The sequence below is a fragment of the Falco biarmicus genome, chromosome 5, assembly GCF_023638135.1.
Source record: "Falco biarmicus isolate bFalBia1 chromosome 5, bFalBia1.pri, whole genome shotgun sequence".
NCBI lineage: Eukaryota > Metazoa > Chordata > Aves > Falconiformes > Falconidae > Falco > Falco biarmicus.
Genome location: NC_079292.1, coordinates 29,752,484 through 29,766,925, shown reverse-complemented (window position 1 = coordinate 29,766,925; position 14,442 = coordinate 29,752,484). Strand labels below are relative to the sequence as shown.

The window sequence follows — 14,442 nt, the reverse complement described above, 5'->3', positions numbered from 1 at the left end:
TGGGGCTATTTTTACTGGCCTTCCATCTCCATCTGCAGTGCTCCTTTTGATCCTTTCCTCTACAAGCACTTGGACCCCTGGAAGATGAGGAGGGGGCAGAGTTTGCTACCATCAAGGCATGAATACCTGCTAAATAAGTAAGTCTTGAGGACGTATTCATGGGAAACTGTACTACCAGCATGGGGTGGTTGGACCATGCTATTTGCAGTCCTTCCATGTATCAGCTGAGCAGATTAGCATGGCCGGCTTCCAGGATTGTATGGTCTGATTGCACCAAGAGACTCCTTGCCAAGTAAACAAATATTGATGTTACTCTGTCGTATGGATTGGTGCCAGAAACTCCTTCCCTCTGTAATCATCATTGCTGGCATGCCAAACCTGCTCCTCTCCCCTTCACTATAGCCTTCACCTTCTTTTGTTGATACGCCCACCTCTAGGTCATTTTTTTTTTCCTCTTTTTGCCTATATAGCATCTTTCCATCATGTGGGAAGAGGCTTCCCACTCTCCAGATGGCCTGGGCTGCAAATGGACCAATTGGGTTGGTACCCATCACCTCTGGACCAGCCTGGAGAACTCTTTGGAGGGAGGCTTGTACCCTACTTCTGACTCCATAATTTCCTTAGCATATCTCACAAGTTTCTGGATTCCCATGGGCTCAACCTGCCTTTCTTTCAGGTCGTCTTCATGTTTTCTGAAAGGATTTTGTTTGGGTTTTTTGCTTGCTTTTTTTTTTTTTTTTCTCCTCTCTGTATAGTATGAGTTGCTGATTAATGTGGAGTGCAGGATGAATTTGAGACTGATCCAGTGGGACAGCAGAAAGGCTTAGACCATGACCCATGCTGTCCGGAAGGCAAAATGTTGTTTCTATCTGTATAGCCTGTGATCTACCATCCAAGGTGTGCCTTTGCATTACATGGTGAGTAGCTGCAACCAGCCAGCTCCAGGCTGGGACAGGGCAGCTCTCCCAGAACTGCCTGGCAAAACTAAACCAGAGATGGAGAAAACACAGTAAATTCACATCTCTCGATATCAACAAAGAGACGTGACTTTCTTACCCATCACTTGTCAGGTGCTTGGTGAATCAGCTCTACCCACAATAAAGCTGAATCAACTAGACTGGAAGCCTTGGGAAAGCCCATGTTTGCTCCTGGTGAAGAACTCCAACGTGATCATAAAGCAAGAGTATTTATGATTATGGCACTGAACTCAATCAACTATGGTTGACGATGTCTCTGGATGATTTGCGACAGAAATACTTCACCTTGGCATATAATTTCCCTTTATAGTGGGTTTTGAAAAGCTAAGTCCACTAGCTTGAAATATACTGAGTGACTTCTTGCTTTGTAAAGGGGAGCTGATGGTATTGCTATTGAGAACAGGAAAGGAAAGAATAAGAAAGAAAAGACATTTTATTACTGAAGTGGCTTGTTGTTGTTGTATTTCCCAAAGGGAGCTGATGGCAAAAGTAGAGATAATTAGCCTCAAAGATAGAGTGGAGCAGGCCAAGTTTCTGGTTTTTTGGTTCTTTGGGTTTTGTGTTGTGTTTTTTTTTCTTGGCATCCTGTCTCTGCTTTGACATTTGTTGCTAAAGTCATAGTGCAGGCATAGTGTTGCACCATAAACGATTGCGTTGCAGACTAACACACTGTGAAATCAACCCTTGCCTGACACAGTCACCAAGCAAGAAAGGTCAGTCATTTTGTTCTGCAAATGGGCAGAACAATCAACAAGTAGTGGAGTGAAACTGAGGCATGGAGGAGTAAAACAGTTGATCTGAAGGTCTCGGGTGTGACAGAAGCTACAGAAACAGTTATCTGTCTCTCCTGATATATATCACCCACTACACCTGACTGCATTATCCATCTTGTCTTTGTACAGACCTACTCTGACCCAGGGAGGTAGTTTTCAAGCCAGTGTTTCATAGACATCTGTACAAGGATGGGTAAGCTGGGGTAGCCTACTTGAGTTGATGGGATAAAGGATTAAGTCTTCTTTTGTGCCTTCTTTTCAAATGAACATGATCTTGTTCTGGGCCTTGCAAGGATTTTAGCTTTGGGGGTGGGGGGAAAGAGGGGGGGAAAAATGGCAAAGGCAGAAGCAAGTCTAGATAACAAATCTATTATCCGCGGGGTTTAAAAGATGCATAATCATTTAATTACCTTGAAGGAGGTTTTCATCTTTCCCTGTTCAACCGATTTGTGTGTGCGTGTGTTTTTCTTCCTCCCCCAAACAAGCTTTTTATTAAAAGGATTTTCATCTGCTGCCTAAAAAGAGAACAGAAGAAAAGATCTCGCACCAAAGTGTTTTATGTCGAGTTTTACGTGCTAATGACAGTAAAGCCCACATAAAAGAAACAACTGCTTCAAATATTAATTTGTCAAAAGCGATAGAAAGCTGTGTGAGCCGCATGCTGGCGAGCAGCTGCTGAGGAGCGGAGTGCTGCTTTGCCCAGCACTTGCTCATGCCCTGTGCCAAACAAAGAGCTGTACCGGTGGCCTCTGCAGTGGAGTGCACTGATTTATCTCTGACCGCCTGCCTGTCCTTCTTGGGGGTGGGTTTTGGGGAAACAGGAAGGAAAGGAGGTGACGAAAAGAGGCACGGAGTGATAATGACAGCTCAACCTGAACTGGCAGGCATCTAAGAGGCATTTGGACAATGCCCTTATCATGCTTTTAACTTTTGGTCAACCCCAAAGTGGTCAGGCAGTTGGACTAGATGATTGTAGTAGGTCCTTTCCAACCGAAAAGTATCCTATCATGTCCTATTCTGTTCTGTTCCACTCCATTCAGTTCTAATGCCAATTCTGTTCTATTCTATGTGGTAATGCCCACAACTCCTCATTGTGGTGGACTTTGTAGTAAACTCAGCAACGCCCTTCCCGCCCCGCCAGTGCATCTCAGCCTGGCTCCAGAAGGGCTTGGCCCCAAGTTCTCAAAAAGCAGGCAGGTTTTCAGGGCCCCCAGATGTCTTACTTTGCCTTCTTTGCAAGGTACAGAAGGAAGATACAGTGCCCACCCCCTCCCGAAATGCACCCCGGTGGAAATGCCTGGGTGAGTGCGCTGGGCAGGGGGCAGATGACCTGCTGGGCCATCAGGTGAGCATGGCCAACCCTTTGCTCCCTTGCATCGGCAAATCTTCTGGTGATGCATCTTCAGCTGTTGCTGTGGCAACTGCCCGGTTTCCCTCCCGCTCCTGTTTCCAGCCTTTCTTAACTGGGCCAGAGAGGCAGCTTCTGGAAGCATCAGCACAGGGAGGAGAGAAAAGCCATCACTGCTCAAATTAATGTATCTCTCATTTCTCAGGGACTCTAATGACGGTTGCAGCAAGGCCAAAATCAGAGTGCCGAATCCTTTCCCGCTTGTCAATTACCCGCTCACTTATCCTGGCACCTGTCTATCATTAAGGGGAGGGTGTGAGGTGTAGTTTCTATGGCAACTGCAGGGAACCTGCTGCCTTTAAGTGATGTGAGCAGGCAGGGGGACCGGCAGGAGAGGCGAGGAGCAGCTCTAGACAAGCAGCTGCTGCAGGCAGCAAGAGTCACCCCATGCTGATGGGATCTGGCATAGTGATGCATGCATTTTGTGGCACCTGCTTTTAAGCAGCATGGGGGGTTTGGTGTTTATCATCTGTTTAGCTCTTAGAAGTGTTTCCAAGCACGTGTGATGGAGTTCAGTCTTGTCAGCATCCTGTCCAGGGAAGATGCAGGGGTAATCTGGGAGGAGGCTGTAGCTGACTGTTTGGATCCAGCCATGCCCTGGGGCTCCTGGTGGTTTGGCATTTCATCCCTCATCCACCATTACAGCCCTTTCGCAGAAATGGGGATGTATCATGTAGCGGGCACATCTTCTTCAGAGGAGGGTGCTTCAGATAATAATAAGAGGTAGTTAAAGACAGAAGTTGGAGGCCAGGCAGAAAGCTTTCGACATGGTCATGGAGTCCTGTTAGAATATGAAGATACTGCTCAGAGGTAGTATTAGGTCGTGTATGAGGCCACTGGTTGTATTTCAGCAGATGAGGGTTTTATACCTGGCTCTAAGTTGGCTCAGACACATTCACCTTTCTGTGCCCCTGTTTCTCTCACACCCTCTCCTGAGTCAGGTAAGCACTTTCTGTTAGTAGGGGCTTGTACAGTGCATAGTACTCAGAGCTGCAATCTCGCAGTGGGGGCTGTTCATAAGAAGTCTTTCTGCATGTACAAACAAATTAGGTATTTTGCTGTTATCTGCAAGTCATACTGACTTGCACTGAGGTGAAGGAAAAGATGGAAAGCCTGTGTGCAGGGTGGTTTCTTCTGTTATTTTGGAGCACCTTTTTCATCTCTGAGCCTTTCTGCCCTGCATTCATTCAACTGGCAGGGGAAGAGGCTGGTGACTTGCTCAGTTTCTGCAGTAACTTAGCAGGATCTGTGATTACTGGGATGTGGATCTGCAGGAAATCTGTCCTGGTGCAGGGCAGCTCCATCATGTCTCTCCTTGTCGAGACCTCCAACCGAATCACAAGGGGAACAGAGAACTGATGGAAAAAAAAGCCTCCCTGTGAGTGGTTACTCCTACCTTAATACACATCTTGTTTTCTTAGAACTTAGTTTATCCAGCCACCATGTGAGCGAGCAATCAAGAACTTGTTCAAGTACTTCCTAGGAGTAGCTCAGGGAGGTTAGTCTGAATGGAGGTGTAAGAAACATCTGACACTCAGTATCGCGTCCTTGCTATATGTTATGCATAACAGTTGGGCTGCTCATCTTTGTAATGCAAGTTTATTTATCCCATGGGACAAAGTGATCTCAGAATGCAACAGGGTAATGTTCATCTGACCCTGCCAACACAGCACCCTTGAAATAACATCGGGAAGAGCTTATGTTGTTTTGATAGCCCAGCTCAGTGCAATGCCACTGTAATGCCTCAAGTGACTAAAGAATTTTCTGGCTATCTGGACATCTGTTAGGACTGCAAGGATCTGTATGGCACCCTGCTGTTTGAGGCAGGAAAGACAGTTCCCCATTCAGACTTAGCCCTGATGCTGATGGCCTGGCTCTAAAGCAGGAGAATTTTGCTTTTCTTCGTTGTAACATCAGCTGCAATCACTGCTTCATATGAGCTTTTGGATCATGGCCAATGAGAAACATCCTCAGGATGTTGAAGCTACAGATAAGAGGTGAGGCTGGAATTTATCTCCTGCCCTGCTTGGGACATCTCCAGGAGGCTGAGCCCAGACCCTCCTTCTCTGCCTTGTTTTTAAGCATGAGTCCATTTGCTTTGGCTTGGATGTTATCACATACTGTCATGAATCTTGGTGTGGGGGAGGCTGACAAAAGCCATGATATCATGGTCCTGACCTTCCCACTGTGGAAGCCAAAGTAATATGACTCTCTGGGTTTCTGTCCTGGTTTCCGAAGAAAGTGGATTTGCATCAACGTGGCCTGTGTGTGCAACCTCCGGTCCACCAGTTACTCTGTCTCCTCTATTGACTTCTGAACTGATTGGCCATTCTTGGCCTAGTTGGGCCAAAGTCTGGAGCTCTCAAAGATACCAAGTTCCTAATAACTTTGTAAAAATGGGAAGCTTTAGATAAGAAACAGACCTTTGGTTCTCTTAGGAGGAAAGTGTCACAGCTTGGGCTCAACCCTTGTTACAGACCAGATATCCCCATGTGAGAGTGTTGTCATGGGAGTCCCTGTCGCTTATGAGGGAGCCTTGGAGAATGTCCTTTAGGCAAGCAAAACTGATTTGTTGGCACAGCTGTACAGGAAACAGCTTTGTGGAGGAGTGACATGTCAAAGTCCTTGGCACCAACAGGGATGAGCAGTAAGGGGTATTACTGCAGTGCTCAAAATTTGCAGCCTCACTGGGCTGCCATGCATGTACAGTGCTTTGATATACATCACGTCTTGGAACTTCAGATAAAGTCCTTACAGAAGGCCAGAAGGCTGGCTAAGCAGAAGGATGCAGATTTATATAGTAATAATTAGAGAAGGAAGTCATTACTGCTTTATAAGCTGCCTGTGCTCTGCTCTGTGCTTTCCACGGCTTTGCACAATGCAGTTTTACTATGTGTGTTATTCTGAAGGGCTGTTCTACTTACCTAGGGTTTTCCTTTAACACGTTACAGACTGCCTGAGTACATACACAGTTATCTTGTGGCTTGCATGTACACCACCTTCCTCAGTGCGTGTATTTTTATGATTTCAAAACCAGGCAGTTACTCAGGAAACACATGAGCTGAGACTGCTTGCATGTCTCCCGTAGACCCTCTCCTTTGAGTAAATGTACCTAATGACACAATCATCTACTATTTTTGTCACTAGTCCACTCCCCTCACCCAGTGACCAGAAGGCTCCTGTTCTCCGGATCATTACTTTTCCTTCTGAGAGTGTGTCAAAGCAGCAAAGGGCTGAAAGAAAGCTAACGTGTCTCTATTTAAGAAGGATAAATGTGGTGCTTGGATAATTATGGCAGCCTGACCTTGATCCTTGTGCAATAATGGACCAGCTGAGAAAGACTCTATTAATAAAGAATTAAAGGAGAGTAAAATCATTAATGTTGATCAGCAGAGATATATGGACTGACTTCAGAGGCAGAATAGTCCTAGGCTGAGATCAAGCTCTCACCAGACCTGGGTCATTTCCCAGTAATGCCTGCATGGCCTTGGGGGGGTCACTTTGCTCCCAATCAACAGGATCCAGCAGTGAGCCATATGAGAGGAGGTTAGTTATCTTCATTTAGCTTCTGCTTTTCCAGTATCCACTCTTGGATGATCAGCATCACTTATTGCTCTTTAGCCTTCACAACACCGAAGCCAGGGACCCAACAGCCTATGGCAGCTGAGCTAGTGATCTGATACTTCCGTTGGGTTCCCTTCCTTCAACAGTGATATTTGTACACTAATCTGTGCAAGCCACCAGAGTGCACAGAGCTTAAGCAGGGCCAAATCTCTTCCATAGACTGAGCACCAGCCTCCAGGCCAACCACCTTTTCCCAGGCACCAGTACCACTTGCAGTATCTGGCAAAAGAGAGCTGGTATTTGCTCCTGAGTGCATCGAAGACTCTTAACTAGAAAGCAGCCACCAGAAGTGACAGCCTTGCAAAGACTCAATTATTCCTTTGTTGTCTCTGCAGATGTTTACACTTCCCATAAATCCTGTTGCTTTCTCTTCATCAGCTGCCTTTAAAGTTCTGAGCATTTTCTTCATGTATTATTACTTTTGCTGTGGTAATAAATAAGCACAACATCAATCAAACTAACAACATTGTAAACTTAGGAAGTGCAGATAAAATATATGGTGCATTAAAAAATTCTTTGACCGGGTGAGCTTTTTTGTAGCTGGTTTGATTGCTGCTGGTGCCAATGTAAATTTGGAGGAAGTATATCCAGAAATTTATGGAGCTTGGAATCCTGCCTACGAAGCATTGACCTGATTCCACTTTATAACCTAATAACATTCTCCGGCACTGTTCGTGTAAATTCTAAATATATTTTTTTATGATGCTAAGAATTAGTGGTGTAATAATGTAAACACAACGCGGACTGTAACTCACCCCTTCCCTTCTCACACTGGGAATGCCGAGCTCCTTGCTGTTTCTTTCTCCAGTTTATCCTCGGGCTGGGAAGTTGTGCAAGAGTTTAAAAATGATTTATCGAAGAAAACAGCTTGTCAGCCCTAGAGCCTGAAGCTCTCTGTTTGCAGCAGTACAGGGTAGCTGCTGAACAAGCCTCTGATTTTGCTCAGGTGGTGTCACAACCCTGACCTAGGGTGACCATGCTGAGGTGTGAGAAAAAAGTTCAGGCAACATATTCCAGGCAGTCCTTGCTGCTTGTCATCTGCCAACTTGCTGATTTCCTGCTTTTTATCCAGGTGAAATCTGATTCTTCTAGAATCAATGGGGGAAAAATATCTCTGTTTGTTTGTTTGCCTTGATCCTTTTGCTCCTTCCTTCCCTTTCTTTCTCTTTCTCTGTTCTGTTTTGGGTTTAATGTGTTTTTATCTAATCTCACTTACAGCATCCAGATGCTGTAGTCTAGATATCTTTACACTCAATCCCTGCCTCTCAAATCTTGCCCTTTTTGACTTGATTACAGCACAGAGTGGGAGGGTGGGAAAACCATAGAGGACACAGGCAAAATGGTACATTGCAGCTCAGCAGAGCAGATGGACAAGAGATGTATTGTTTTTACATATTATGTGAGTAAATAGCAATGAGTGTCATTTCTTGTGGGGTTCTGAAGGGCTTGAGTGAGTAAGTTATGGTCCCCATGTAGATTCGCTTTGTGGTCATGTTCCTTCCAGACAAGATGGCTTGGATAAGGCACAAAGATGGTTGCTGAATGAGAGATATTGAAAAGTAAGTCTTAAAAAAGCCCTGAATGAGGGTGAAGAAATAGATTTTGATGACAGGAGAAAAGGGGAACTGGATGCTTTGAGATCAGTATTGGAGGAATTGATGGTGATGGCTGTGTCTGGTCCTGAATGGAGATGACTCCTACTTTTCTAGGAAAGAAAGGGTGAAAACCCACTGCCAAGAGTTGAATATATCTTGCCAAAGATTCCTACAGTGCAGTCAGCCATAGATGAGCTCCAGTTTCCTTCTGTAGAAAGTGGAGATCCAGTTAATGCTACCAGGGATCATGAGGGAGCAGTACAAAGGAAAAGTAGGAAAGATTCCCCCACCTGAATGCTCTGGATGATAAGAGATGCACAGGGGAAGAGAAATGAACTGGGACACCAATATAAGGTTGAGACTCTTGATAGGTGGATGGGTCATTGTATTACCAGGGGTCCTCAAACTTTTTAACCAGGGGGCCGGCGCGCAGATGAAGTGGCAGGCAGCCATCTGCGGCTGCTTGGTTTGCCCCCCCAACCCCCGGTGCGGGGGGGTGGCGGGGGGGGGTGTCTGTAAATACCAGGGGCTGGATTGAGGACCCTGGGGGGCCGTATCTGGCCCACGGGCCATAGTTTGAGGACCCCTTTAATTAAACCTTCACAGATGTTTCACCTGTTCCCTTGTGGGATGCCTACTATTCACAGCAGATCACACCCGTTTTCTTTTGGAAAACGGAAAACACTTTGATGAGACTTGGGCTCATGATCCTGGCTATAAACAGCAACAGAGAGTGAAACTGTACAAAAGAAGGTTAGAAGAAAATCCACGCAATATCACTAGACTGTGAAAGATCCCTACATGTTTCATCCCTAGGAGAGGATGATAACTCAGAGTATCTGGTCAGTCTCCTGCTTATACTAGAAAACAGCATGGTGAAACCTCCATGAAATCATAACTATATATGTATGAAGCACCATAAAGGTACCAAACTAATTAGTTCAGGGCTAAGACCACATAGCTTCAGAGAGGTTTCATTGTCCTCTTTAGCAAAATACTCATGATAGCTCTCGCTGGGGACTCACTCAGGTATAACTGTGATGAGGGCCATAACACATATGTGAAAGAAAAGGAGAGAAAGGGTTCTCATATTTCTGAGACTTCTTTATTCCTGCAAGCTGCAGAAAAACACATTTTCAGTGATTCTATAAGGAGTTATAAATAAAGAAAATTAAACTACCATCGACCCAGTGAGTACAGCCCATTTCAGGCCGTGTTTTCACTACAAAAGCTCTCTGACTTGATAACTGGCAAAATCTGGTGATTTGAGGCGTGCATTGCTGCTGATACGAGTAATTGGCAAGGGTGGAGGATATTATTTTAAGGAGAATGACTCTTTCGAAAACATTTAATGAAGACAATGAAGCTACATACACAAAATGAATCAACAAGAGTCCGCTTTCAAATGTGTTGCCCTGGTACAGATTGAACTGGATTTTAGCTCCTCTGGAATCTGAACCACTTCCCTGTAGAGTTGGGGGAAAGGCTTAATTTATTATATACCAAAGACAAAAGGGATGGGACTGTAACTTTCCTTGGTACAGTTGTTGTTAGTGGATGGTTTTATTTCCCCTACATCATGTGAAAACTGTGCTTTTCTAACCTAGGTGATGTCCATTGCAGAGGAAGGGTGAAGGGAAAGTGTCTCCATTGGAAAATACTGAAGATAACTCTTTTTTTAAGGATCTTTCTGCTTTGGTCCTGCTGCAGGGTCTGCTCTGAGCAGGTTAATGTTTTGATCTCAAAAATACAAACCTGACCAGGCATCCAAAGCTTGACATGTGCTGCAAAATGAATACTACATTTGAATTCAAACCCAGAGCCTAGTCCAAGCTCTGAGGTTTTATGCAATACATTACCCAATGCAATTGCCCCCCCACCCCCCCCATTTCAATTAGAAAGAACATTAGGTCAATCAGATAAAGCCACATTGGGAGGATTTCCTCTTTATGGCGCTTGCCTCTTCAATTATCTATAATGAACTTCCTCACAGCACTGCAAAGCTTTTTATATGCAAACGAATCCTGTTTTGGGGCTGCCGCAATCACTGCTTGTTAATGAACTTGAAACAAGTGTTATCGGAAAGGTTACAGCACCAGTGGTGGAGGGGGACAGGATAAAGCTAGACAAGAAAGACCAGTCTGAAGAGCTGGGATTGGCCTGCAGGTAACATGGTGGACTATCTCCAAGCCCCATCCTCCAGCTCCCTTCAGAGGCTTTTCTATTTGACAGACATCAAGCAAAATGCCCACTCTTGGGAAATGGCTGCTCAGCGACAGATAGGGCTTTCCCAGCCTCCTGTCCCACTGATCCTCTCTGCCAGTGCATCTCTCTCTCTCAACTCTTATAGCTGGGGAGAAAAACAATATAGATGATGTTGCCAAGGTCTTTTCTTGTGCCAGGAGAAAGAGAGGGAGCTGACTGAGAGGCCCCAGGACATGTTGGGCAGGGGAAGGGGAAGTTCCAGGGTGTGTTGAAGCCACACTGTCCCAAAAGGTATTCGCACATGGTATCTGCTGGTGTGAGAAGAACTGGAAACTCTCACTGTTGTTTTAACGCAGCCTAGAATACCTTCTTCCCCTGCCCTCTGGGGTTTTATATGTCTAATGCACCCAGGGTTAGGTTATGCCTCACTTTCTCATGCTGAATAGCTACTTAACCCTACAGCTAACCTTAAGGATTGTGTGCCTTAATAGGATAGGACCATTGCACCCAAGGTTGGAAAGACTTTCTAGACTGCCAAGCATTGCCCATTTGTCAAGACAAAACACTTCTGTGACACTTCAACCATCATGTTTAAATATTATAGTTCCCTAGGGGCATTTCATCACAGGACAGGACAACAGCAAGAGCAGGGAGTGTTGGCAGAGGGTATTCCTCCTCAAGCACTCCTGGAGGTCAGATACAGCCTCTTTCCATACTGGCTGTGTCTTGTGCACGATGGGTCATAAGGCAACTTCCACTGCCCATATACTCAGCTTTCTGGAGCCTCCTCACACGTCTGCTTGTTGAAGTGCTGCTCAGCAGCAGGATCCCCAAGACTGCAGAGCATCACAGTGGTAAAGCTCACCACTGCAATGCAGTACCTTGCCACCTCCAATCCTTACACCATCCCATCAAGTTAACGTGATGGCTTATTAAGCCTCAGTTCTTGGCAGCAGATATTAAACTAGGTCTTGTGATGGATTAGCCCAGGCAAATGGCCACCAAACCCAAGATAGTTTACCTCCCTCCAGCTCCAGTGACCATGTGCTTGGCTGTCCTGGTTTGAGTGCTAGTCTGGGCAAGTCCAGCTGAAGTCTATCAGCAGCTGTTGAGTACTTACACCATTAGCATCACCCTATGAGTGCAGATGAGAAATCATGTAGCCTCAAAGGACTTTTCAGTCTGGCATCCCCACTAGGACAGACAGACCCTCTTTGGAGGCTGAGGAAGGCTTCTGGACTTCACTGCAGCAACATGATGGGTGGTTACTGGGTTTTCTTCCTGCCTCAGGCCATGGATCAGCTCACACCCACAGGGTGATGATTGATGGCTCTTGTAATTCTATTCCTGGTTGGTGTAACTGCAGATGTTACACGTCTAATCCATTTCTTTATCTTCCTAAGCTATTTGCTTCAGTAAGATGCTTCTACCATCTGCTCTAACAAGCTCCCAGGCTTTCATAAGCCATAAATTCCACTTTAGAGCCTTTCAATCCCTTTCACTACTTTTCAGCCCTGGATTAGTCATTTCCCCCCTGCTGTCCCTTGCCCACACCTACAGATTAAGTTTACACCTCTTTATGTAAGTTCCCTGTCTCTGCTTGCACTGACTGGACCTGGCCTTAATGTTGGGCAGGACAGACCGAAATGCTGTTGCTCTCTGGACTGGACAGGGCAGGTGCACTGTCATGATAACATGGTGCTCTACAGAGAGCAGGCAGTGTGCTAAACACAACTCAGAGAAGAAAAAAAAAAGAGAGGAACAGCCTTTCTTCTGGCATTTAGGACCTGAAAAGAATTAAAAGAGGGGACAGCCAGGCACTCACAAATGATCAAGACAGTGTGGTCTGTACATATGGTATGCTTATGTTTTGTAGCCTGTTGCAGTGGGTTTTTTAAGGGATCCCATTTTACATCAAACTGCCTTGGATTAGCCAGGCGAATTCTGCAGTAATTTCCTAAAGAGCTGATAGCTTCCTAGAATACATGAATTTGACAGCTTGCACTTGTCTAATTGTACTATGAAGAAGCAGTGCTTTGCTACTCTTAACTAAAGCTGTGCAAATTAATGAGAGTTTGAATACAGCCTTCTGCATTGCAGCTTTGGGTGCCCAGACCTCTACCTGTGCGAGGGACCCACCAAGAGGCACTGGATTAGTAACATCGGCTTAGCATTGCTCCTTTGGTGAAACGGTGGCAAGCTTTCCAAGAGATCTCTACACACTGTGCAACAGTTGTTTCTTGGGAGCTGGATCCATCTGTAATAAATATTCTGTCCTCTCCTAAGCCAAAACAAACTCTTTTTAACAGCTCAGAGTCTGTAGCTTACAACATGTCTTGCTGAAGCTGGCTGGAGCTGTGCCTTTTGTATAATGATGTGTTGGCTGTTAAGGAGGCAAGGAATTATACTCAGATTTTTGCTTTATTCCCTTCTTAGGTCATGGCATTGTGGCTGGGCTAAGTCCCTGTGTGCAACACAATTGCTTTCCCACTACCTGATTAACAGAACAGGTATTAAAAAGCACCAGAGGTAGCTTCCTTGGATGCTGAAGGTTGAAAGTCTGTAGTGCAAATAAGGGAGATAGGAAAGGATGGTCTGTAAAAGAAATCCTTCCTCACCTATCTGAGCCTTCCTGGTAATGCTCCTTGAATACCCTTGTAATATGTTGAGGCCCTGGGAGATGCAAAGGCTTTGTAATCTGTTGAAGTGAAGCGTGAAGTGAGAAGCATCAGAGGACTCCACCTGCAGCTGGGAAACACATGTGCTGACTTGGCATGTTGTCTTCTCTTTCCTTAGGACTGTCCCCAGCTGCTGCAGGCAGAGAAGATCCTGGTGCCCGTGGAAGTGGTCAAGCCAATCACGCTGAAGGCCAAGAACCTGCCCCAGCCACAGTCGGGCCAGCGAGGCTACGAGTGCATCTTGAACATCCAGGGCAACGAGCAGCGCGTGCCTGCCCTGAGGTTCAACAGCTCCAGCGTGCAGTGCCAGAACACCTCGGTGAGCCAACCCTGTGTGCTTGGGAGTGGTGCAAGGAGGACTGGGAGTGCCTATAGCGCTGTCCCAATGGGACCTGGGGTTGTGTTGCAGCCCTTTTTACCTTATTGCCCACCTGATTCCAGTCACAGTCAAGGAAAGGCTGGTTGGTAGCTTGCAGACTGCCCTTTTTGCTCTTTAGGCTGGCTGGTGTCACCACCCAGTAGTTGCTTTTACCCTTGGATCCCAGCATTTAGCTGTATGGAGCACCTTAGCCATGACCTATAGGCTTTATTACCAGCTTAACCTGCCCATATCCTCACAGTGCCACATCCTCGTGTGCATTCAAAAGGGACAGGCATTCATGTCAACATTGAGAGTTAAGGTTATTATATGGTGTTTTGGCGATGGGCCATATAAAAACCCATATAAACAGTCTCACAGATGCCAGCATGTAATGGGTCAAAAGAAGGGTGTGATGCTGAAGGCTTGAGTCAAACCTTCCTCCAGCCACTGATTCACCGTGTGACCTTTGGCTAGTCTCCTTACCTTGGCCCACCTCCACTTCCCAATATGCAGTGCAGGACCAGTAGTAACTCCCAGGGAGCCTGTCTGAGTCACAATGGAGCTGTCACCACAGCAATGCCAGTTTTGAGGGCATCTGCCAGGAGCTGTGCATAGGTGCAATGGTGGTCTCCGCTTCTCCTGAGGTTTCTCCACAAGACTCGTGTCTCCAAGACATGCATTTGAGTCATTGTTGCTACTGTGAGATGATTTATTAGTGAAAGAGCTAATTACAGGCTTTAACCACTTCACTGCAGATCTGCCACTCCACGCCGGGCAGCGCTTGTTAAAATCCGTCACAACATATTCTGCTGTATTAAGCA

General features: G+C 45.9%; 1 protein-coding gene across 2 annotated transcripts in view; it reads left to right on the top strand.

Moving 5' to 3' along the window:
• Positions 1-14,442, top strand: part of PLXNA4 (plexin A4) — a 455,447-nt gene that overhangs the window by 351,554 nt on the left and 89,451 nt on the right. For both annotated transcript variants that reach the window (XM_056341131.1, XM_056341132.1), the window contains exon 10: positions 13,379-13,579. In XM_056341131.1, coding sequence (XP_056197106.1) covers positions 13,379-13,579 — 201 coding nt within the window. The remainder of the gene's footprint in view (positions 1-13,378; positions 13,580-14,442) is intronic.